The 20,262-nt window shown below is 52.8% G+C and overlaps 3 protein-coding genes and 1 gene segment (V, D, J or C); 3 read left to right on the forward strand and 1 right to left on the reverse strand.

Annotated features, from left to right (window-relative positions):
- The first annotated feature begins 239 nt into the window (after positions 1-239).
- LOC116498309 (feather keratin Cos1-1/Cos1-3/Cos2-1-like) lies at positions 240-545 on the forward strand. Its single transcript, XM_032202548.1, has one exon. The coding sequence runs from the start codon at positions 240-242 to the stop codon at positions 543-545; it is 306 nt and encodes a 101-aa protein (XP_032058439.1).
- A 6,542-nt stretch (positions 546-7,087) lies between these two features.
- On the forward strand, positions 7,088-7,885 carry LOC116498562 (feather keratin Cos2-3-like). The gene is made up of 2 exons (XM_032202888.1): positions 7,088-7,186; positions 7,559-7,885. Exons 1-2 carry the CDS (start codon positions 7,088-7,090, stop codon positions 7,883-7,885), a joined length of 426 nt encoding a protein of 141 aa, XP_032058779.1.
- Positions 7,886-11,835: 3,950 nt separating this feature from the next.
- On the reverse strand, positions 11,836-12,779 carry LOC116498310. The segment is given in 2 exon segments: positions 11,836-12,305; positions 12,728-12,779. Coding segments are annotated over 2 exon segments (522 nt in total).
- A 4,519-nt stretch (positions 12,780-17,298) lies between these two features.
- On the forward strand, positions 17,299-18,047 carry LOC116498566 (feather keratin Cos1-2-like). The gene is made up of 2 exons (XM_032202894.1): positions 17,299-17,400; positions 17,721-18,047. The coding sequence occupies exons 1-2, from the start codon at positions 17,299-17,301 to the stop codon at positions 18,045-18,047; spliced, it is 429 nt and encodes a 142-aa protein (XP_032058785.1).
- The last annotated feature ends 2,215 nt before the right edge of the window (positions 18,048-20,262 follow it).

Consider the following 20,262-nt stretch of genomic DNA (forward strand, 5'->3'; position numbering starts at 1 on the left):
TTGGATTATGTGCTACATGACTGTTGCATTGTATCAGGCTGCTCTTTGAAAGGCCCTATCAGGACAAAGTGATGAGACCATGAGCCTCAAGACCATGAGACTCCTGGCACAGCCTCCACATCCACCCTCAGCAGTTGCCCACGCTCCTTTATGGTGGGATAACCAGGCTGCTCCTCACCTACCCATGTGCTCTGCTTCCTCTCTACCATCTTTCCCAGGTGCATCTCCAGCCCCAAAACATGTCCTGCTATGACCAGTGCCTGCCATGCCGGCCTTGTGGCCCGACCCCACTGGCCAGCAGCTGCAACGAGCCCTGCGTCAGGCAGTGCCAGAACTCCACCGTTGTCATTGAGCCCTCTCCTGTGGTGGTGACCCTGCCTGGCCCCATCCTCAGCTCCTTCCCGCAGAACACCGTTGTGGGATCCTCCACCTCCGCTGCCGTTGGCAGCATCCTCAGCTGTGACGGAGTCCCCATCACCTCCGGCTGCTGTGACCTCTCTGGCATTTCCAGCCGCTACTGTGGCAGAAGGTGCCTGCCCTGCTAAAGCCACTGCCCATGGCCCTGGGGTTTTTCTCCAAGGAACTATGAAGCTGGTGCTGGACAAAGGAGGAATCTTCAGGCCCTTGCTTTCTGAATGACTGACCTTCCTTACCTCCTCTGGCAAACATTGGCAGAAGCCAGATCAGGGGCTATCCTGAGTTTTCTGAAAACATGGCCCATGTCTCTCCTTCCACCCCTCCACCTACCTCCTTCTCTCCCTTTTCTTTGTGTTCTCCTGCTCCCTTGGGCTGTGGGGATTCTCAGAGATAGCCCTCCCACTGCAGGAACAGCAGACACATGCCCTGTATGAACTCCACCATAGGCAAGGGACACTGCCTCTGTGTTGGCCCTGGTGATCCCTGCACTGAGGGGCCTCTGCTCAGAGTGACCTCCTTTCCTCTCTACACTCATTAAAGATTTCTGCATCCCAGCCTTGTTTGTACATGTTTCTCCCCTCCACATATGCCCTCCTGAGCTGTCCAGGGAGAATGTAGCAGTGGGGGAAAGGCCAGGGAAGTAGTGGGGCATCCATGGAGAAAAAAGATTTTACATAGCTAAAGGTGGCTGATCAAAGTGGACATGGAGGAGCTGAGATTGGGTCTGAAGGAAGAAGAGCAGTTTGTTGGAAGTGGAGTTAACTTGTTGCTTGTATTCACTGAAGAAGAGCTTGTGCAAAAGTGGCTTCTGGTATGGAAGACAAGACCTCAGGGATCGTGAGGCAAAGAAGCCTGAAGATTCCAGTCAGTGGCTCCTTGAGGTCTATTTGGTTATCTGTTGGCAGGAACCTGACACAGGCTGGAAGGCTTGGCATGGACAGCATCAGTCTGCAGGGCTTGCAGGGTTCTTCCTTCAGGAGTCCCTGAGAGCCAAAGCCTTTGGGTTTCCCGAGAGGGCTTTGGGGCCAGACACGCTGGAGCAGGCAGGTGTAGGCAAAGCAAGTAAGGAACAGGAGAGGTGGGAGACTCAAGTATATCAAGGAAAGAGCATTGCAAGCATGTATCTGGAGTATATGGGTCAGCAAGGCTGGCTGTTGGGTTTGAGGACTTTCTCCAGCAAGGGAAGTACAGAGGGGAGAAGGGGAAAGCAGAAGAAGAGGGAAGGAATCTCTGCATGTCTGGGAGCACCCTGAAGAGGAACTGTGAGCCCTGTGCCAAATTTCCACACCTGTTGATTTACAGGCCTCTCTCTCTGCAATATGTTAGTGACTTGAAAGAAGCAGTGGGAGCAGAACTGTGTGGAGGTCTCTCTGGTGCTACACACAGCTCATGCAGTCAGGTATGCCCCTCCAGTCACCCAACAACGCTGGGTGTGCCATACTGCCCCCTCACACCTAGCTGGGTCCGACCCACATCAGACCCCCAGCGACCTACCCGGAAAAACTAATGGGCCTCAGCAGGACCGGTCCGGGACAGGGCTGGACTGGCGGGGGAACCTCCGCGGGTGTAGCACAAGACGGCCCCCGCCGGCAGAGCGGCAGCGCCCCCTGGGATCTGTGCCCCTGCCTCGCCCCCGCCACACACGCCCGGCCCCGCCCGCCACGGTTCCTGCACGGCCGCAGCCCCGGCTCCTCTCCCCGTGGCTCTCAGGGCGCAGTAATACACCGCCGCGTCCCGAAGACGGGGCTCGGTGAGCCACAGGACGCTGGACCGGCGGTCTGCTGCCACCTCGAGCCTCCCCGGCAGGTCCGTCAGTGCTTTGGAGCTTTTCATACTAAGCACGAGGAATGCGGGTCCTCGGCCCGGGAGATGGCGGTACCAGTGGATGACTTCACCAGTCTGGATGTTGGGGTGTGAGCAGGTGATATTGATGCCGGTGTTCTCCCTGGTCTCTGCCCACGGCTCCTGCTGCACCTGGGCTCTGCCTGCAGCCACTGCCAAGAACAAAAAAAAAAAAAAAACAACTCAGCAAATGGCTTTGCTGCACCGAAAATGTCACGCTGGGCGAGAGGGGAGAAGAAAACGGCTGACAGCTGATGGGAGCATTTCCTCTATAGAAAGCACACAAAGCCATTTCACTGGGAATGGTTATTAGGGGACCAAATCAGAGCACGGCTGTTTGAAAGGAGAGTCCAAGCCAGGAGGAGAAGGGAAGCAGGCAGGAATGAGTGGGGGTGTGCCGAAAGGAGAGGAGGGAGGCAGGGAGCAAAGCAAGGTGGGAGGGAACTGCCAACTGAGCTCGCTGGAGGCAGGCGGGATGGCTGCAGAGGGAGGCCAGAGGGGAGAGAGGTCCGTAAGAAGCCGGCGGGCCAGAAGCGAGGGCAGCCCCGTCCCGTCCCGTCCCCGGCGCCGGCGCCGGCGCCGGCAGCCCCGCGCACCCAGGAGCACCGCGGCCAGCGCCGCCAGCCCTGCGGCCCGGCCCTGCCGCATCCCGCTGCTCCGCCGCCCGCGCCGCGCTGCCCCCGCCAGCCCCGGCTCTGCTCCGCCCGCGGCGCCTCCTCCCCGCCGCCGCCGCCCGGCGCCGCCAGCTCCGCCCCGGGGCCGCTCGGGGGCTGTCCCGGGCTGCGAGTGCTGGGCGCCTGTGGGCGGGCAGGGCTTCGGCTGCTGCCCGCGGGGCTCTGCCCGTCCTGCAGCCCAGCCCGGGACACGGAGGCGTGGAGGCGTGCGGGGAAAGGCTGAGGCAGCTCCTTCGGCACGGGAGAGGAGAGGGGAGAGGAGAAGGAGTGGGAGAAGTCCAGAGATGTAGCGGAGTATAGGGTGAGGAGAAGATGGAGAGGGCAGAGGAGACGAAGAGAGGGTGGTGAAAAAGCAGCTGCCCGTCTGCAGCGTCCCCAGCAGGAGGGGCACGCAGAGGGTAGGGGGCCGGCCTGATCAGGGCAACGTGGCACTGCTAAGCGACTGTCACCGATCTGTGGCTGCAGTTCCAGCAGCAGCGCAAAGCCAGAAGTCGGAACGGGTCAGCTCGTGTGCTGGTGCACGGTGCTGAAACCAGCAACCTGAACCCTGGGGCCCCACCAGCTTGCGTCGCGGGTAGAGAGTCTCTGTCCAGGCCGAGGGCTGTGGCTGCCACTTTCCCCATTACAGGCTCCACTGTTATGGAAGCTGAGCACATATCCGTGAGACACACAGACAGGGACATGCACACCCCATTTGAGGAATATACACCCAGAACAATATTCACAGTAGCTGCTTTTGGGGGCCCAAACCACTCTTGACACATTTGCCTGGAGGCTGAGACCCCGTTTCCCTGCTCCAGGAGCTTCATGGGGACCCCCTGGCTCCAGCCACTGATAGCACAGGCAAGTGGTGTCCTCATGCAGAGCCTTACTCCAGCAGCTGGCACCAAACGTACTCCTGCTGCTCCACCAGGATCTGGCACTTTCTTCTTGTAGCACGTGTGCATGGGACAAAGTGAGATTACACAGAGGTAAGGAAAGATTCCAGAAGAGGACAGGACAGATGGTGGTGTTCAGGTACAGGTCCAGCTGCACAAGTACATGGAGTGGCCCCTTTTGCACCCTGCTCTGTCTGCCCTCGTGTGCTCCTCGCAGTTCCCCTTGCCCTGCACATCCCCTCATAGGTTTGTATAGGTCTGTCCTGCACCCATTCCAGCCTGTGTACTGGCCCACAGCTGTAACAGTTGCAAGGCCCAAGTTGATCTTCCTGGCAGTGGTGCCTGTGGCTTTGTGATAGGCCAGTAACTGGTGTAAATGGTGAGGTTTGTCTTTTCTTAGCATCCCAATTGACAAGGTCCCCAATCTGATAACCTCACTGGCATAAACTCAGTCACAGCCTCATGTACCCACCACAAGTGGTGCAACTGCCCACATTTGGTCTCCTCACTGCCTCCCTCATCGTCTCTCAGTCAGGATTGTGACCCTGTGTGTTCTTTTGTGCTTCCTGCTGTTCTTTCTCTCTATCCCCCTCCCAAATGCTGATGGGCTGCTTCTAGGGAAGGAAAGAAGGAGGATAAGAAAGAAAGAAAGAAAGAAAGAAAGAAAGGAAGGAAGGAAGGAAGGAAGGAAGGAAGGAAGGAAGGAAGGAAGGAAGGAAGGAAGGAAGGAAGGAAGGAAGGAAGAAAAGCAAGCTGGAAGGTATGAAATGAAATCAGGGCTGTAGAAGCAGTGAGACAGCTGCCCCCAGTCCTCCATTGTGGATGAGCATGGAGGAACACCGTGGTACTGAAAGCAGAGATAAATCACAGCATACAAAACAAACAAACCTCTGTTTCTCAGTTTTCCCATGGCTTCCTTCAGCCTCTGGGACCTTAGGCTGTAGGTTGGTGTATGGAGCAGGTGTATCACAGCCCTGGAGAAAATGGACACCACTTTGTTGAGGGAGACCTTGGCAATGGGGTGGGTATAGAGGAGGGAGTATGGTCCCAGGCACAACACAACCACAGCTAAGTGAGAGTGAGTGGACAGTATCTTGTGTCTCCTCAAAGGTCTACATTCAGAGGGAGACCACAGAGCACCCTGCAGGAGCTCAAGGAAGACAGGAAGTCCTCTAGAAAACTGCTGGTGGTATTGTAGCCAAGGAGCACAGCAGTCCAGAAGCTCTCAGCAGGGGCCAGCTGCATGACATCAACGACCTTGATGAGAGAATAGTGTCCACCCTCAGCAAGTATGCCAATGATACAAAGCTGGGAGGAGTGGCCGACACACTGGAAGGCTGTGCTGCCATTCAGTGAGACATGGGCAGGCTGGAGAACTGGGCAGGAAGAAACCAAATGAAGTTTAAAAAGAGCAAGTGTAGAGACCTGCAACTGGGAAGGAAAAAATGTATGTATCAGTACAGTCTGGGGGATGATCTGCTGGAGAGGAGCTGTGAGGAGAAGGACCTGGGGGTTCTAGTGGACAGCAGGTTGACTATGAGCCAGCAGTGTGCCCCTGTGGCCAAGAAGGCCAATGGGGTCTTGGCATGCATAAAAAGGAGCATGGGAAGCAGGTCAAGGGAGGTGATCCTCCCCTCTACTCTGCCCTGGTCAGGCCTCACCTGGAGTACTATGTCCAGTTCTGGGCTCCCCGGTACAAAAAAGACAAGGATCTCCTGGAAAGGGTCCAGAGGAGGGCCACAAAGATGATACAGGGTCTGGAGCATCTTCCCTATGTGGAAAGGCTGAGATACCTGGGTTTGTTCAGCCTAGAGAAAAGAAGACTGAGAGGGGATCTCATCAATGTGTATAAATGCCTGAGGTGTGGGAGACAGAGGGACTTGGCCAACCTCTTTTCAGTGGTTTGTGGGGACAGGACAAGGGGTAATGGCCACAAGATAAAACAGAGAGAGTGTCGCACCAACATGAGAAAGAACTTCTTCACAGTGAGGGTGACAGAGCACTGGCTGCCCAGGGAGGTTGTGGAGTCTCCTTCTCTGGAGATATTCAAGGCCCATCTGGATGCCTACCTGTGCTATCTGGAGCTTGGAGAGAGTCTTGATGCTGTGCCAGCACTGCTCCACAGTAGCTCAAATATTGATACAATGGCAGTGCTGTTCTAGCTCCAAGTGTAGAGCACAGCACTCTACGGGCTGCTCTGGGGAACGTTAACTTCATCCCAGGCAGCCCCAGTTCAGGCAACTGCACACAAGAGAGGAACGTGTGTGTGAACATGACGCAGTGTGCACTCAGCTGAGACCCCATCAGAAAACAAGCCCGGCAGTTTCTGAACAGCATTTAGACGAAGTACATGGTTTGAAAAGGTACCCAGAGAGACTGCACAGAGAAGGGAGATGGACTGGGAGCCTTGGAGAAGGCACTGGAGACAGAGTTCTTGGCAAGACAATGGCAGCTTTCTTGGGCTTTGCTAATAAGCGCTAAGAAACCCATTTGTAAGTCTGAGTAGCAGCAGTAAGGAATGTGCTAGAGTACACCATGGTGAGCACTGGTTGATGTCAAGAGAGACATAAGCTTTCATCTTACAAGTAGAAGTTCTATGATTTATTTATCTGTTTTTTTTTTTTTTTTTTTTTTTTAAACAAAAACATGGAAAGTATGGGAGAGAAGAAAGAAGTCTCTACCGACAGGACCTGCACTCTGTGTCTTGTTAAAATCCACCTTGCTCTCTCTGATGCTGCAAAAAAGTAAGGTCACCTGCACAGGAAAGATTTAGTTGCTTTCTACATTTCTATTCTTGTTCTTTCTAAATAAAACACACGATTTCCTGTTGGGCCTTTCTTCTGAGATCCAGAAAGGCCCTGAACAAGCAAGCCCCCCTCATACAGACATCCCTGGGTCAGAGCAGGAGGAGGCAAAACAGGCCAGCAGGTTTTCCCTGAGGGCAGTGTCAGCAGGGGTAGGGTCACAGGCAGGAGCTGGGTCACCTGTAGCCAAAAGGGCCTCTGACAGTCCCTAGGGAGTCACTCAGACTGACATCATTTGCCTTTACTGGACTTTTCCAGCACGTGAGCTGAGTCTTCTGCCCACACTGAAATGCGTTGCCTGGAAATACTTGGGCCTCCCTACCCATCACACAAAAGTTGCCTTCTCTGGGGAAGGGCATAAAGCAGGAAATTAAGAATAGCATCACAGAAAGGAAATACACAACACATATCATTAGGTGGGATGTTTTGCATTCAAGAGCAGCTTGTCAGAAAATAGTCCCTGCTTCAAGGGATGCCTCTGGACATGGAGCAGCTAAGGCCCACTATAAAAGCCAGCCCAGCTCTGTGCTCTCTCATCCACTTCTCTGGCCTTCTTCTTGTTGGGAACCAGGTGAGTGTGAAGCCCCTTCTTGTCCCCCTCATAGTCCAAAGGCAGGTCTCAAATTTATGGACCTCTCAGCTGCTATCATCTGTGTTGCATCCCAAATCTTGGGGCTGCTGGTAGTGGTAGAGGGAAGCAGTTAGAAGGTTTGTCATGAAGACTGGACCTTTACTATGATGGCTCCAGTGCTAGGGTCTAGGCTGTAACAGATAAGTTTTGGTGGCTCTTTTTGGGCCCTGGCAGGATGAGGCCAAGAAGCATTGGCATATCCCTGCACAGACTCCAACTCAAAGCCCTGCCTGTGCAGTTCCCTCTTGGTGTGGTGACAGGCTGCTCATCACGCATGCCCATGTTGAGCTTTCTCCTTGCCCTCTCTCCCAGGTGAACCTCCTGCCCCCAGACATGTCCTGCTACGACCAGTGTCGGCCATGCCAGCCGTGCGGCCCGACCCCGCTGGCCAGCAGCTGCAACGAGCCCTGCGTCAGGCAGTGCCAGAACTCCACCATCGTCATCCAGCCCTCTCCCGTGGTGGTGACCCTGCCCGGCCCCATCCTCAGCTCCTTCCCGCAGAACACAGCTGTGGGATCCTCCACCTCTGCTGCCGTTGGCAGCATCCTCAGCTGTGACGGTGTCCCCATCAACTCTGGGTGCTGTGACCTCTCCTGCATAACCAGCCGCTACTGTGGCAGCAGGTGCCGCCCCTGCTAAAGATGCCAGAGAGTGCCCCAGACCAGGACCCCAGGAACTCAGAACATACTGCTGGACAAAAATGGATGGAAGAACAAACTTTGTGCTGTTGTTTTAAGAGGACCTGACCATCTCTGGCTTGTCTTGTAATGTCAGACAGGAAGGGGCCAGCCTGGCTTCTCTGACAACATGGCTAATGTTTACCTTTTTTGTTTCCTACTCACTCTGTTTCTCTCTTTTCTTTGTTGCCCTCTGCTCCCCTTCAAGCTCTCTGTGAGGCCCCCAGAAACTAGCCTGGAGAGACCTGCTAGCCTGTCCCCATACATGGGCCAGGTAGATGGGGCATCTGTGCCAAAGGAAAAGTTGAACAGATTTTTGTCTGCTCATCCTGCGCTGTGTTGTGGGGACTTCATCTTGGAGTCACCTCATTTCCTCCTGAGACTCAATAAACATTTGCAGCAACCCTGAGTATGTTTTAGTCTGATCTTTCCATCTGCAGAAATGGACAGGGGAGAAAGCTATTTTTCTGGTGGGATTTATCTGGGGGCACTACCTCTCTCTTTTGGGCATTGGAGGGTGGGACGTACTGCAGCAATTCATCTTTCAGGCACTGTCTCTTGAAGCTGAGGAAGACATCTCTAGTTCCTCCACAGCCAATGGACACCAGCCCTTGACTTGTGATATCTCCACCTAGACACAGTCCCTTGATCTTAGAGGTCCCAGATCTTGGGGAATACTGTTGCTCTTGCTTTTGTTGGAGCTGTTCTGGGGACAGAGGCTCAGACAAAGATGATCCCAAAGGATCCCCAGGGATTGCAGAAACTGGGAATGGTTAATTGTCTTGAAAATGTCCCTCTGCCTCTACTCCATATTTCCCTCTCCTCTACCACCTGTTCACAGGCACCACGTCTGGGCTGCTTGGTCTTGGTTTATTTTCCCCAAGCATGGATCAGTTTTCTTCAGCTCTGGGAACTCAGAGACCCCATAGGTGCCACAAATCCACTTGCTCCAGAAAAGACCCTCTGAGGTTGCAGAAATCCTAGGCCCCACTGAGACACAGCAGTGAGAACGGGAGCTGTTCTCCTTTACCATGGCTCTAAGATTTCAGGAGATGATATCAGAATGACCTCAAAATGATCAGAATGATTCATCAGAATTCATCAGAATGATCAGAATGACGAAGCTTCAGGCCATTGCTTTCAGAATGACTGACCTTCCTCACCTCCTCTGGCAAACATTGGCAGGAGCCAGTCCAGGGGCTACCTTGAGATTTCTCAAAATATGTCCCATGTCTCTCCTTTCATCCTACCACCTACCTCCTTCTCTTCTTTTCCTTTGTGTTCTTCTTCTCCCTTCGGGTCTGTGGCTCCTCAGAGCCAGCCCTTCCACTGAGGGAACAGCAGACACATGCCCTGCATGATCTCTGCCATGGTTGGCTCAGGTGATTCCTGTATGGAGGTCACTATGTGACCTCCTTTTCCTCTGTACACTTATTAAAGATTTCTGTATCCCAGACTTGGCTGAAGATGTCATTTTCTCTCCTTGTATGCTTTTCTGACCTGCCAAGGGAAAATGTCTTTCCCCTTGGTAGGTATAAGATGAGTGTTTAAGGAGCCCCTTCTCCACTCCCAGAAGAATGGCAGGTTGTGATACACTGCTGCGGGTCCTCTCTTGGGCACTGCCCCTTAGAGATGGAGAAGACATCCTTGGCTTTTGCAGAGCAAGGGGCAATCTACCCTTGCCTTGCAGCATCTCTGCCCACAGCTACCTCCTGCAAACAGGGAGCACAACCTCTGCTGTTCTCATGGGAAAAGCTACGAGTCTGTGGGAGGCTGTGGAGGTTTGGAAAGGGCTTGCTCAGAGCACTGCTGTGCAGGGGAAGCATGTGGGGACAGAAGTTGGGTGGCAGATGTCGGGATGGGTGGAATAAGTGCAAGGACGCCCCACCACTTCTACTGCACCTTTCTCCCCTCTTTTGCCCCACCCCAGGGCCATGGCCAGCACACATGGGCATGTACATCAGGAACATGTACTCCATGTGGCTCACCTGCCCGCAGCACAGCACTTGGCAGACAGAACCAGCCTGACATGGGTGGGATGGGAATCAGTCCCCTCTCTGATGCATTTCTTAGACAATGCTGGCACGCCTTTATAGACAGGTGTGAGGAGATATGCCTGGATCTGGCATTTACTCCCAGGAGTGAGACAGGGAACAAGATAAAGGATGTTTAATAATCAATAGCTTTCTTAAATATGGACTATTAGTAGAATAGAACTGGTCAGAATATAATACTCCTATCCTCCCAGTTAGAAAGGCAGACGGAACCTATCGTATAGTCCAGGACTTAAGGGCCTTCAACAGGATCAGAGAAGATTTATACCCTGTAGTAGCCAACCCCTATAAACTTTTGACAAAATTAGAAAACAGTCACGTTTGGTTCACAGTACTAGATTTAAAAGATGCTTTTTTTTCTGTGGTGACTGAAAGCCAGAAAGTCTTTGCCTTTGAATGGGAAAATCCCAGGAGAGGACAAAAAAAATCAACTTACTTGGACTGTGTTACTACAGGGGTTCAAGAATAGCCCCACCATATTCAGGAAACAACTAGCCCATGATCTTGAGGCTTGGAAAACCCCTTCAGGAAAGGGGACACTGTTGCAATACGTAGATGACCTGTTGATAGCTACTGAAGAAGAAAAGGAATGTGTAAAATGGACTATTGGTTCACCAAATTTTCTGGGCACTAATACTGGGAACCCAGCCTCTTTCATCAGTAACTAAGTTTCCAAATCACCCATTCACTATTGCATTGAGACTATGGAAATGGTATACTCCAGATGACCAGACTTAAAGGATATATCCTTAGAACATGCAAAAGATTGGCATATAGATGGCAGCAGCTTCATTCGCCAGAGAGTTTGCCTCACAGGATATGCGGAACAACTCTTAGTAAGGTAATTGAGGTGAAGCCTCTTTCCCCTGGAACATCAGCCCAAGACGCAAAAATCATCACTCTTGAGATGGCAAAAGGAAAAAGAATTAACATTTGGACGGATTCAATATAGGCCTTTGGTGTTGTGCATGCACATGGGGCAATTTGGAAGGAAAGAGAACTCTTACCACCCCAAGGAAAATCAATTAAACATGCAGAAGAGATACTGAAGTTACACCAAGTGGTATACCTGCCTACTAAAGTTACCACTCTGCACTGTAAATGAGATCAAACAGTTTGGTGGTGGTAGTGTTAATGTGTTTTGTATTCACAGAAGAGGAGCTTCTGCAAAAGTGGCATCTGGTATGGAAGATGAGCCTCAGGGATCATGAGGCAAAGAAGCAAAACATTCCAGTCAGTGGATACTTGAAGCCTATTTGGTCATCTACTGGCAGGAACCTAACACAGGCTGGAAGGCTTGGCAGGGACAGTTGCAGTCTGCAAGGCCTGCGGGATTGTTCCTTCAGGCGTCCCTGCGAGACAGAGCTTTCAGGTGTCCCAAGAGGGCTCTTGGGCCAGACACAGTGGAGCAGGCAGGTGCAGGCAAGGAACTGGTTAGGTGGTAGAGGACATGAAACTGTATCAAGGAAAGAGACTTGCAAGCATACAGCTGGCTGTCAGGATGAGGACTTTCTCCAGCAAAGGGAGCACAGAGAGGAGAAGGAAAAGGCAGAAGAGGGAAGGAAGCACTGCATGTCTGGGAGTGCCCTGAAGATGAACTCTGATCCCTGTGCTGTATTTCAAAGTCTGTTGATTTACAGGCCTCTCTCTCTGCAACGTGGTGGAGACTTGAAAAAAGCAGTGGAAGCAGGACTGTGTGGAGGTTTCTCTAGTGCTACACACAGCTCATACAGTCAGGTGCGCCCCTTTCCCTTGCCCGACATCAACATCGCTGGGTGTGCCGTCCTGTCACCTCACACCAAGCTGGGTCCGACCCATATCGGGCCCCCAGCGTCTGACCTGGAAAAACTGAAAGGCTTCAGCAGGGCCCACCTTGGCTGCCGGGGGAACACTCCCAGGTGTAGAGCAAGACGGCCCCGGCGGGTGGAGCGGCAGCGCCCCCTGGGATCTGTGCCCCTGCCTCACCCCCGCCACACACGCCCGGCCCCGCCTGCCATGGTTCCTGCACGGCCGCAGCCCCGGCTCCTCTCCCCGTGGCTCTCAGGGCGCAGTAATACACCGCCGCGTCCCGAAGACGGGGCTCGGTGAGCCACAGGGCGCTGGACCGGCGGTCTGTTGCCACCTCGAGCCTCCCCGGCAGGTCCGTCAGTGCTTTGGACCCACTTAAAACACTCAAGAGGAATGCGGGCCCTTGGCCCGGGAGATGAGAGTACCACTGGATGAACTCGTTTAACTGGATGTTGGGGTGTGAACAGGTGATGTTGATGCCGGTGCCGTCGGTGGTCTCTGCCCACGGTTCCTGCTGCACCTGGGCTCTGCCTGCAGCCACTGCCAAGAACAAAAAAAAAACAACTCAGCAAATGGCTTTGCTGCACCGAAAATGTCACGCTGGGCGAGAGGGGAGAAGAAAACGGCTGACAGCTGATGGGAGCATTTCCTCTATACAAATCCATTTCACTGGGAATGGTTATTTGGGGACCAAATCAGAGCACGGCTGTTTGGAAGGAGGGTCCAAGCCAGGAGGAGAAGGGAAGCAGGCAGGAATGAGTGGGGGTGTGCCGAAAGGAGAGGAGGAAGGCAGGGAGCAAGGCAAGGTGGGAGGCAACGGCCGGCTGAGCTCGCTGGAGGCAGGCGGGATGGCTGCAGAGGGAGGCCAGAGGGGAGCGAGGTCCGTAAGAAGCCGGCGGGCCAGAAGCGAGGGCAGCCCCGTCCCGTCCCGTCCCGTCCCCGGCGCCGGCAGCCCCGCGCACCCAGGAGCACCGCGGCCAGCGCCGCCAGCCCTGCGGCCCGGCCCTGCCGCATCCCGCCGCTCCGCCGCCCGCGCCGCGCTGCCCCCGCCAGCCCCGGCTCTGCTCCGCCCGCGGCGCCTCCTCCCCGCCGCCGCCGCCCGGCGCCGCCAGCTCCGCCCCGGGGCCGCTCGGGGGCTGTCCCGGGCTGCGAGTGCTGGGCGCCTGTGGGCGGGCAGGGCTTCGGCTGCTGCCCGCGGGGCTCTGCCCGTCCTGCAGCCCAGCCCGGGACACGGAGGCGTGGAGGCGTGCGGGGAAAGGCTGAGGCAGCTCCTTCGGCACGGGAGAGGAGAGGGGAAGAGAGGGGAAGAAGAAGGGGAAAGCAAAGGGGAGGTTAGGGAAAAGGAGGAGAGGCAAAGCAGCTGCTCACCCAAAGTATGCCCAGCAAGACGGGCAAGCAGAGTCTGAGACCCTCTTCCCCTGCTCCAAGAGCTGCACCAGGAACCCACTGGCTCCAGCAGCTGGCAGCACGGGCCAGGGGTGGCCTAACCCCGTGTGACTCCAGCAGCTGGCACCAAATCCACTCCTGCCACTCCACAAGGAGCAGGCACTTTCTCCTTTCAGCAGATGTGCACACAGGACGAAGCAAGACTACACAGAGGTAAGGACAGATTCTAGGAGAGGACAGGACAGACAGCAGTGCTCAGCTGCGTGGTCCAATGAGACAAACACAAAGTGTCCCCTTTTACACCCCACTCTGTATTCCCTTGTTCACTCCTCCCGGCTCCCCTTGCCCTGCACCTCCCTTCACATGTTTGTATAGGTCTGTCCCACACCCACCCTGCCCATGTCCTGGCTCACAACTGTAGTAGTTGCAAGGCCCAGGCTGATCTTCCTGGCAGTGGCACCTGTGGCTTCCTTGGCAGGCCAACAATTGCTATGGTTTTTCCCTTGTTATCACTTCTGTATTTGCTTTCTCTGGTCGCAGTCTCTGTATGCTTGTTGATCGCCTTCCCTTTTCTTAGCATTCCAATTGACAAGGTCTTAGAACCTCACTGGCATATACATGGCTACAGCCCCATGTACCCTCCACCAAATGGTGCACCCCCCCCCGGTTTGGTCTCCTCACTGCCTCACTCATCATCTGTAATGGAGCAGGGGCATCACAACATGGGAGAAGTTGGGCGTCAGTTATGTTCAGGGAGACATTGAAAACAGGGTGGGTGTAGAGGAGGGAACGTGGCCAGTGGCATGCATAATCACAGCCAAGTGAGAGTGAGCAGACAGTGTCTTTTGTTTCCTCACATGTCAACATTCAGAGAGACACCAGAAGCACCCTGCAGAAGATCAAGGAGGACAGACAAACTGGTGGTGCTGTTGTATTCAAGGAGCACAAAAGCCCAGAAGCTCTCAGATGAGGACAGCTACGTGACAGGTAGCCTGTCCCAGAAGAAGCTGTCAGTGACTGTGTAGGGCCAGAGCAGGGTAAATGAAGGAGTGTGCCACTAGTGCCAAGGAGGGGAGCAGGAGCTCAGCCCAAAGGCCTTCCACGAGACAGGCCCAGACCTTCCCCTCCATGGCACTGGAGTACTGCAGTAGATAGCAGATGGCCACAGATTGGTCATAGGTTATGAGTGTGAAGAGGACATCCCAGTTTAGGCCCACTACTAGATGATGACTAGCCAGAGCACACAGTTAGAGAAGTAAATTGCCCTCTCTGCAGAGAAGGCATCTAGAAGCATAAGTGGCATCCTGACCAAGACATGTCACATGTCAGTGAATGGCAGGTTGCAAACACATCTCCCGAAGACAAACTACATTAGCGAGTGCAAGTGCTGGTTAGATACCACCATCACCATCACGAGTGTATTCCCAGTCTGGATGAAGAGGTAGATACCTGAGACCAGGATGAAGAGCAAAAGCTCTCAGCTCTCAGACAAACCCAGCAGCAACAAAAGAAAACACTCTGTAGAACTTCCCCCACCCATATGGGATGACAGCGGTGGCAGGAGGAAGGAGATGGAGTTGCTGCTCAGGATTCATTGTCGTCCACCATTCAATATCTTCTGGAGCAACAACACAGCAGGGCCTCAGCAAGCCAGGATGTTCCTTCAGAGACAGTAGAAAGTAAGATCAGAACCCTGGACTTAAGGAGAGCAGCCTTTGGTCTCTTCACTTTGTGTGTACACCTGTCTGTGTGTGTGTGATCTAAGAGTGCCCATGAGTGCACCCATGAGTACTGCATCTTTTTACATGAGCAGCAGTGTGCATTTGTGCTGTTCCCTCCACCCGATTTTGATGTCATGAGTGATATTGGTATGAGTTCAAGGGTCACACTGGGATTTAACAGAAATATTGATCTGACAGCGGCATCCCTCCAAGGCTGAGATGTGGTGACTGTGCATGTTGCCCCATGATTCCAGAGCAGTCCCAGAAAGGTTATCTGAGAAACCCTCCAGATGCTCATAGGTTGCACCTCCAGCATGCACATATTCCAACCATGTGTTCAGAGCAGGTCTCATCAGATCAGGTTGCTCAGGATCAAGTCAAGGCAAAGTCTGAAGTCTTCCAAGGATGAAGATCCTTGGTAACCTGCTCCAGGACTCGACCACCTTCAGGGTATATATTTCTTCCATATAGCTAAGTAGAACAAAGCATTTTTGAACTTTCACCCATTGGCCCCAGTCTAAGTGCACTTCATCTCTAGAGTCCAGCTTCATCTCCTTTGCATCTTCCAGTGAAGTGGGAGTAGACAATGCAAATGTCTGTTTGGCTTTCTCCGTGACACTCACAGCATCTGTCCTTCCTCCCACAGCACAGCAACACCAGGACCCATGTTTCTCTGGTTCAGTGCCACTTCTGCCCAAGGTTTCAGGCCCTGCATGACTCAGCACCAGGCCCATGATTCACAAACGTATGTGTGGCATTGGTTTCCCCATGGGGGACCTCTGTCCCACCCCACACACCACTGACACCTCACCAGCAGCAGACCCACACAGGGCTGGGCCTTCTTGAAATGGGCAGGATTCCTCAGCCTTTCTCCCTGTACATAAAGCTAATGCCATCCTTTTGAACTCTCTAGCCATGGGGAGTGCAGCCATATCCTGGCCTGGAGAGGCAGGGAGGGGTGACTGCCACCATGCTTTTACACTCTGAACCCTGCACTCTGGAATTAAAGTATGGATCCAAACTGCTGTGGACCTTGTTGGGGACTGAAATTGGAAGTAGTAGAGGGTGAACTTCCTAGGGTAAGGAGAAGAAAGGCTGTAGAAACAGTCACAGAAGGCTGCATTTCAGCATGTGCTGAAATGTGCTGTGGGCACTTCTGGGCTGGGTTTGTTCTGTAGTTGTTGAGCTGTTCTCGGGTTCCTTCTTGCTCTGGCTGCTCTCTGAAGCACATGGACTGAGCACTGGAGAATGCCCTGAGGTGACCAGCACATTCACTTGTGAGGGGGGACATACAGATCACACAAACATGAACCTGCTCATGCATGCTTGTGTGGAATCGTGCAAAAATCACTGCCCACAGACACTTGCATAAATCCAGCACACAGGCTGTGGTGTTTTCAAATGGATGGCCAACTAAACTGCACCACATGGCTTTCTCATTCCCCCACCTCAAAGGAAGATGTGAGGAGAAAATATTTAAACTACAGGGCTTATGAGTTGAGATAGGGTAGTTTAATTAAAGGAAAATAAAAGGAAGAGAGAAAAAAAAAAGAAGAACCAACAAGCAAAAGCCATTTGAAAGCGAATTGAGAGAAAACAACTATTCTCTACTTCCCATAAACAAATAATGATCATCTATGTCTTTGGAAGCAGAGCCTCAATAAGCCTAGCTGTTTTTTGAGTGGAACATAAAAGCTCCCCCTTTTCCTTCCTCTTTCACATTTTTACTGCTGAGTATGACATCATCCAGTTTGTAATAGCCCTTTGGTCAGTTTAGGTCAGCTGCCCTGGTGATGTCCCCTTCCCAAGTCTTGTCCACCCCCCACCTCCTGGCTTTGGGGGGCTTGGAGAGAGTTGATGCTGTGCCAGCACTGCTCCACCATAGCCCCAACATGGTTGTGATGGCAATGCTGTTCTAGCTCCAAGTGCAGAGCACAGCACTCTAGGGGCTGCTGTGGGGAATGCTGAGTCTGTCACAGGCAGCCCCAGTACAGGCAAGTGCCCACAAGAGAGGAACATGTGCATGAACGTGACAGAGTCTGCATTCAACTGAGGCCAACCTGGGAGCAACCCCAGCAGAGTTTCTGGGCAGCATTTGTACTTTGGGTGAAGTCCATGATTTCATGTGGTACCCAGAGTGGTGTAGGTCACAGCCAGGAGCTGGGTCCCAAAGTGCCCCTAAGGAGTCACCCAGGTGGACATCATTTCCCTTTATTGGACTCTTCCAGCATGTGAGTTGAGTCTTCTGCCCACATTGATATGTGTTGCTGCCACTCAAAAGTTGCCTTCTCTGAGGCAAAAGCACAGCATAAACCAGGAAATGAAAAACAGCAGCATCACAGGAAGGCAACACACATCCTGTATCATTAGCTGGGATGTTTTGCATTCAAGAGCAGCTTGTTAGAAAATAGTCCCTGCTTCAAGGGATGCCTCTGGACATGGGGCAGCTAAGGCCCACTATAAAAACCAGCCCATCTCCGTGCTCCCTTATCCACTTCTCTGGCCTTCTTCTTGTGAAGACTCAACAGGTGAGTGTGAAGCCCCTTCTTGTCGTGGTCATTCTCCAAAAGGACTGGGGCTGCTGTTTGTGGGAGAGGGAAGGGAGGAGAAGGTTTGCCATGGAGGCAGGCTTGGCCATCTGTACTGTGGTGGCTTCTGGGCTGTGGTCTAGGTTGTACCCAGATAGGTCCTGGTGGCTGTTTTTGGGCCCTGGCAGGATGAGGCCAAGAAGCCTTCACAAATCCCTCCAGCTCACAGCATGGCCTGTGCCTTGGTTCCCTCTCAGTGTGGTGACAGGCTGCTCATCACGCATGCCCATGTTGAGCTTCCTCTTTGCCCTCTCTCCCAGGTGCACCTCCTGCCCTCAGACATGTCCTGCAATGACCAGTGCCAGCCATGCCAGCCCTGCGGCCCAACCCCGCTGGCCAGCAGTTGCAACGAGCCCTGTGTCAGGCAGTGCCAGAACTCCACCATCGTCATCCAGCCCTCTCCCGTGGTGGTGACCCTGCCCGGTCCCATCCTCAGCTCCTTCCCACAGAACACGGCTGTGGGATCCTCCACCTCCGCTGCCGTTGGCAGCATCCTCAGCTGTGACGGCGTCCCCATCAACTCTGGGTGCTGTGACCTCTCCTGCATTACCAGCCGCTACTGTGGCAGCAGGTGCCGCCCCTGCTAAAGGTGCCAGACAGTGCCCCAGACCAGGACCCCAGGAACTCAGAACATGCTGCTGGACAAGAATGGACAGAAGAACAAACTTTATGTTGTTTTAAGAGGAGCTGACTTGTCCTGTAAAGACAGATAGGAAGGGGCCAGCCTGGCTTCTCTGACAACATGACCAATGTCTACTTTTCCTGTTTTCCACTCACTTATTCTTTTTCTCTCTTTTCTTCGTTGCCCTCTTCTCCCCTTCAAACTCTCTGTGAGGCCACCAGAAACTAGCCTGGAGTGACCTTCTATCCTCTCTCCACTTGTGCGTCCAGTTAGATGGATGCCCTGTGTCAGCTCTGCCTTAGAATGATTTTTGTCTGCTCCTGCTGCTCTCCGCCCTCGGGGCCTCCTCTTGGAGTCACCTAATTTCCCTCCTGAGACTCAATAAACATTTGCAGGAATCCTGATGGTGTCTCTGTCTGGTCTTTCCATCTTCATAGAGATGGCCAAAGGTGAAAGTTGTTGCTTTGGTGGGAATTTTGATGTCCCTCACAGGTCTGCTGTTGGAACGTTACTGTTTCATGTCCTTATTAACAGCATAGACTTTGGGATCAAGTTCTCCCTCAGCAAGTCTGAAGATGACATCAAACTGAATGGACTATTCTATACAACTGAAAGAAGGGATGCCATCCAAAGGGACCTGGGGAAGCTTTAGAAGTGGGCCCAAATGAACCTGATGAGGTTCAACAAGTCTAAATGCAGGGTGCTGCACCTGGTCTGAGGCAATACTGGACATGATTGCAGACTAGGAGAAATACTCATTGAGACCAGCCCCGCAAAGAATGACTTGGGGGTTTTGGTGGACAAAAAGCTCAACAAGAACCAGCAGTGTGTGCTTGCAGTCCAGGAGGGCAACTGCTTCCTTCGATGTATCAAAGAAGTAGTGGCCATAAGGCTGAGGGAGGTGATTGCCCCCTCTACTCTATCCTCATGAGGCCCCACTTGGAGTGCTACATCCAGGTCTGGGGCCCTCAGAACAAGAAGGATGTGGACCTGCTAGAGCGAGTCTGGAGGAGGGCTGGAAAGATGATCAGAGCACCTCCCCTATGAAGAAAGGCTGATAGTGCTGGGGCTGTTCAGTCTACAGATGGGAAGGCTCTTGAGAGACCTCACTGCAACTTTTAAATACTTAAAGGGGGGTTATAAAAAAGATGTAGAACAACTTTTTACTTGGTCAGAAAATTTGATTGGTCTTCCATGATATTCTTGTCTCTAAAATGGAGAGACATGGATTTGACAGATGGACCACGTGGTAGGTAAGGAATTGGCTGATTGTTCACACTCAAAACATTGCAGTAAATGGCTCAATGTCCAGGGGGAGATCAGATATGAGTGTTGTTTTTCAGGGGTCAGTATTGGGACTGGTACTCTTAAATATATTTGTCAGTGACATGGACAGTGAAATTGAGTGTATCTTAACAAGTTTCCCAATGACACCGAGCTGTGTGGTGCGGACAACACACTGAAGGGCAGGGATGTCATCCAGAGGGACCTTGACAGGCTTGAGAGGTGGGGCTGTGCGAACCTTATGAGGTTCAACAAAGGCCAAGTGTAAGGTCCTGCATCTTGGTCAGTCAATGCCAAGCACATCTATAGGCTGTGTGGAGAGCAGCTCTGAGTAGAAGGACCTGGGGTTGCTGGCTGATGAGAAGCTCCAAGCACTTCTTGAAGCCCAAAAGGCTTGATGCTTTTAACCACTTCCCTGTGGAGCCTTTTTCAGTGCCTGAACCATGCTAGTGTCAGTTGCCATGGACTGCTTAGTAAAGTATAAATATTGACAGAAAGATCTTCAAAGAATCAGAACTGTGGTGGGATGGGAGGCAGAAGAAGAGAATGCCTTGTGGTGAGTGAAAGACTATGGAACAGGGAGAATGGCAAAGATGATGCAGATGTAGGAGTCTGCCATGAAAAGCAGCATGCTTCAGATGATGAGGGCAGAAAGGATACATTCAAGGTTCTCGCCCAGCATTGTACTCCCCAGGCCAGGCTCAGAAGAGGCCCACCACCACAGCAGAAACAGACAATAGTGTTCCTGGTATCCACTCTGCATCCATGCTCCTAAGGAGAGGAGGAAGCAGAGTTTCTTTCTCATGACTGAGGTGTAATGCAATGCCTTGTGTGTGGCAATCAGAGCTCAATATTGAGAAGATCAGAAATTTAGTGATATCCAGAAGAAGTGGAAA

Source organism: Aythya fuligula, chromosome 24 (genome assembly GCF_009819795.1).
Source record: "Aythya fuligula isolate bAytFul2 chromosome 24, bAytFul2.pri, whole genome shotgun sequence".
Lineage (NCBI taxonomy): Eukaryota > Metazoa > Chordata > Aves > Anseriformes > Anatidae > Aythya > Aythya fuligula.

Bases quoted from the DNA above. Each gene is read 5' to 3' on its own strand.
- LOC116498309 (XM_032202548.1), top strand. From the start codon at position 240: ATGTCCTGCTATGACCAGTGCCTGCCATGCCGGCCTTGTGGCCCGACC.
- LOC116498562 (XM_032202888.1), top strand. From the start codon at position 7,088: ATGCCTCTGGACATGGAGCAGCTAAGGCCCACTATAAAAGCCAGCCCA. The intron at 7,187-7,558 runs GTGAGTGTGAAG...CCTCTCTCCCAG, and splicing joins TTCTTCTTGTTGGGAACCAG to GTGAACCTCCTGCCCCCAGA.
- LOC116498566 (XM_032202894.1), top strand. From the start codon at position 17,299: ATGCCTCTGGACATGGGGCAGCTAAGGCCCACTATAAAAACCAGCCCA. The intron at 17,401-17,720 runs GTGAGTGTGAAG...CCTCTCTCCCAG, and splicing joins TTCTTGTGAAGACTCAACAG to GTGCACCTCCTGCCCTCAGA.